At 43.1% G+C, this 3950-nt stretch overlaps 1 protein-coding gene across 1 annotated transcript; it reads right to left on the bottom strand.

The window, feature by feature from the left end:
- Nucleotides 1-9: 9 nt before the first annotated feature.
- On the bottom strand, nucleotides 10-3592 carry LOC111030900 (the record flags this gene model as incomplete). The annotated part of the gene is made up of 1 exon (XM_022310610.1): nucleotides 10-3592. A coding segment is annotated over exon 1 (3583 nt), but the record flags the coding sequence as incomplete, so codon positions are not given.
- Between the last annotated feature and the right edge of the window lie 358 nt (nucleotides 3593-3950).

Here is a 3950-nt window from a genome sequence, read left to right as displayed (position 1 = left end):
AGTATAAACTGTGTTCTAATGCCTCGGTAGGAAGTAAGCCACGGGACACACAATCAGCTGGATTTTGCATTGATGGTACGTATCGCCACTGAACCGAGGGCAGAAGTTCACTTATCTTGTTAAGCCTGTTCGTGACAAATACTTTGAATGTAACTTGCTGAGTTGTTAGCCAAGATAACACCACTGTAGAGTCGGTCCATGCATGGATCGAGGATATGTGAGTGATTGACGATAATGCATTTTGTACACGATGCAGTGTTTGAGCTAATAGCAGTGCCCCACATAATTCCAACCTTGGAATGGAAAGTGACTCGTCCAGACGACTGTTCTTTAACGGTGCTACCCTCGACCTTGCTGTAAGTAGATGTACTGTGCCAGGTTTTGACGCATACGACAATCGCATGTAAACAACAGCTGAGTATCCCCTTTGTGATGCATCGGAAAAACCTAGCAGTTGAACGTCAGTACACTGTTCAATAGGAATATGTCTCTTGATTTTAACTTGTGAGACCGAAGGTAACTGCGTAGAGAATGAATTCCAGGAACAAGCTAGTTCGTCGGGGATCGGTTGGTCCCATTCATAAGCATTTTTCCATAAAATCTGCATGAAGCACTTAGCCCAAAAGGTAATGGGTGATAAGGCTCCGAGTGGGTCATAGATCTTAGCTATTGCGGATAGCACTAAACGTTTCGTAGGTCGAGAGACGCAAGGATCACTATGGTAACTGAATATATCATTTGCCGGGTCCCAATGTAACCCCAGAATCTTTATTGAACAATCATCCTTTGGGTCGAATGACAATTCCACAACTTGATCGTCCTTTGAGATATTTTGCAGAACTTGTGGACAGTTACTTGCCCACTTCTTTAGCTCAAATTTACCTTGACCTAGCAAACCGATGAGCTGTTTCTGCAACGTCACCATCTTTTCGACTGAGGCAGCTCCGGCTATAATGTCATCGACGTAAGTTTGACTAGATAACACTCCTTGTGCAGCTGGGTAGTTGGAACCTTCGTCCAGTTCCAGTTGATGCAATACACGGATGGCTTGAAAGGTAGACGAAGACACGCCGTAAGTAACTGTCGACAATGCATATTCCTGTATTGATTCAGATGGATCGTTGCGCCACAAAATATGCTGGTAAGAGCATTCCGCTGGTGACACCTGTATTTGTCTATACATTTTGCATATATCTGCTGTGAGCATATAAACATGAAATCGACATCGTAGTAATAGATCTGCTATGTCACATTGCAATTTGGGTCCGATAAATAACAAATTGTTTAATGATGTTCCAGAGGATGTAGTGGCAGACGCGTCAAATACGACTCTTAGTTTAATTTTCCCGTTCGTTCGTTTGACTACTGCGTGATGTGGAATGATGTAGTTTCCTGGAGTTTGCGCGAGTTTCATGTGGCCAAGTTGTAAATACTCGTTCATAAAACATTTATATTCCTCGTATATGATAGGATCGGCTGTTAATTTACGCTCCAAGTTATAAAATCTTGATAGTGCCATTGACCGGGAATCACCAAGAACGGAAGGGTTGATTTTAAACGGAAACGACACTGAGTACCTCCCAGACGGGTCTCTGGTGGTGGTACGGCGGAAAATCTCTTCGCACTTCTGTTCTTCTGTAAACGGATTAGGTAAAACCACAGGCTCCTCAACTTCCCAAAACCGGTTCAGCAATTGTTTAAGTGACGGTTCGGTTGTCAATGACAGTGATACTTGCGATGACAAAGTTCTTGAGGCTGCCGCGGCTCCAACAATAATCCAGCCCAGTGTTGTCTCGAACGCGGAAGGCAATCCTGGTATATGACGTACATGATAACCGTCTGTGAAAATGTGGTTGTACACGTCAGCGCCTAGTAAGAATTCAATTTGCCCTGGACGATCGAAATTCGGATCTGCGAGCTCCAGATCCATGTAATGAGTTCGTATAGATAAATCTAACACTTTCGAAGGCATCAGCCCAGTAATCTTTGACAATAGAACGGGTTCACAAGTTAGCTGTCGATCTAACCGCATGTGTGGTACTATGCTGCACAAGACTACACCTTTTGCCTGGACTACGGGGCTCTGTGACAATCCGACTACGTTGATTGTACGATTGCAGCGAGTGAGACCAAGTCGTGTTGCGCACTTTGTTGTTATGGCAGATATTTGTGATCCACAATCTATTAATGCACGGACTGGTACCCACTGTCCCTGTTGGTTGCACATCCGAATAACAGCTGTGCCCAGAACACTCAAATTGCCGCTGCTAACGGTACCAACAAATGACGTGTCATCGGTGCTTGGTAGATTACCAACGGGGGCTGCCGACGACGATGAAACCGCGGGTGCATTGTTATTTGACTTAGTGCCAGCCTGGCGCTTTCGCGATTCGAAGTGCAGTAACGAATGATGTTTTCCGGAACAGGTTCGACACGAATACTTCGACGTACATGTGGAAACCGTATGGGAACCACTGAGACAATTTGAACACATGTTCTTGGACCTTACCAGCTGAAATCGTGATGATGTGGTTAGTCCCTTAAACTTCTCACATTTGTATATATAGTGTGTCCCTTGGCACGCATAGCAGTAAGGCTCGTGATCCTTGGTTGCGGCCAATAACGATGATCTTGAAGTTACAGGTTTTTGGCGCGTGAAAGCTGCAGGTTTTCTTTCGGCGTCTGACATCGAACTATTTTGTAGAATTTTGCACCGAGATTGTATAAATATTAATAAATCATTTAGAGTGGGAAGATCATGTGTGCCCCGATCAGCCTCGAAGAGACGCTTCGTCGAACTATCCAGGACGCGCGACGCTATATAGAATAGTAGGAAACCGGACAGATCATGCACACCTAGAGCGTTGATCGCTGCTGTGTTCTCTTTAAATACATCTAAAAAGTTATTTAGGTCAGTTAGTGATTCATTTTTTATGAGAGAAAATCCGAATAATTTGTCCAAGTGCGCGTGAAGTATAAGACGTGTACTGTCAAAACGATCATGCAATGCATTCCAGGCAACTTCATAATTGGGACCAGTAAGAGGAACTGAACGTACCACCGTACTCGCAGCTCCAGAGACTGAAGCAATTAAATAGTGAAATCGCTCAACACTGTTAAGATCTGGATTGTCGTGGACAAGCGATGTGAATGTGTCACGATAAGACCGCCAGTTAATTATGTCACCATTAAAGTGCGGTAACTCAATTTTTGGTAAATTAATGTGAGAGCCTGATCTAATTACCGTATCCATTTTACAACAGGCCATCGCTCCCGCCACGGCTTGTATAGAATAGTATTGTTCGGTGACAACAGTTTCAATGACACTATGGTCCCGTATGAACTCGTCAATCCGCCCTAGCTCTACCATTTGATCCATAACGTCCTCCTGGTCGAGGCGAAAAGCTGACATGAGTGTTTCCAAATCCCGTTTACGCGCATCGAACATAGGTAAAGATGACGGATCAGACTCAACTGTCTTCGATAATTTGAACAATATTAACATCTGATTAACATGCTTATCTCGTTTAACAATAGCGCGCTGTAAGGATCGCTCAACACGTTCCTGTTCTTGTTGTTCTGTTGGCGCCATCGCGAATTATTAATACCGTGTAATAAAAAAAAATGACAACGTTATTATGACGTATCTAGATGGCCAACACGCACGCTACCATACTACAATATAATAAATAGACTTGAGACAGCTATGAGAACCAAGATGATGACTAAAATTCACTTGTTTTATCGAATGGTTAAGTAAATTAAAGTGGACTGTATTTTCGATATCCGGTCTCGAATGGACCAAATGTTGCGGCTGGTACGCCCGACAAAGTATTGCTCAAGGAGATTACCAACAGTATAGGACTAAAATATGGATGATAAATAACAAGCGAATAATATGACAAATAATTGAATAATATTGAAAATAATTGAAAATAATACATACGAGG

Source organism: Myzus persicae, unplaced genomic scaffold (genome assembly GCF_001856785.1).
Source record: "Myzus persicae strain clone G006 unplaced genomic scaffold, MPER_G0061.0, whole genome shotgun sequence".
NCBI classification, from domain to species: Eukaryota; Metazoa; Arthropoda; class Insecta; order Hemiptera; family Aphididae; genus Myzus; species Myzus persicae.
This window is presented reverse-complemented; position numbering and strand designations above follow the sequence as displayed.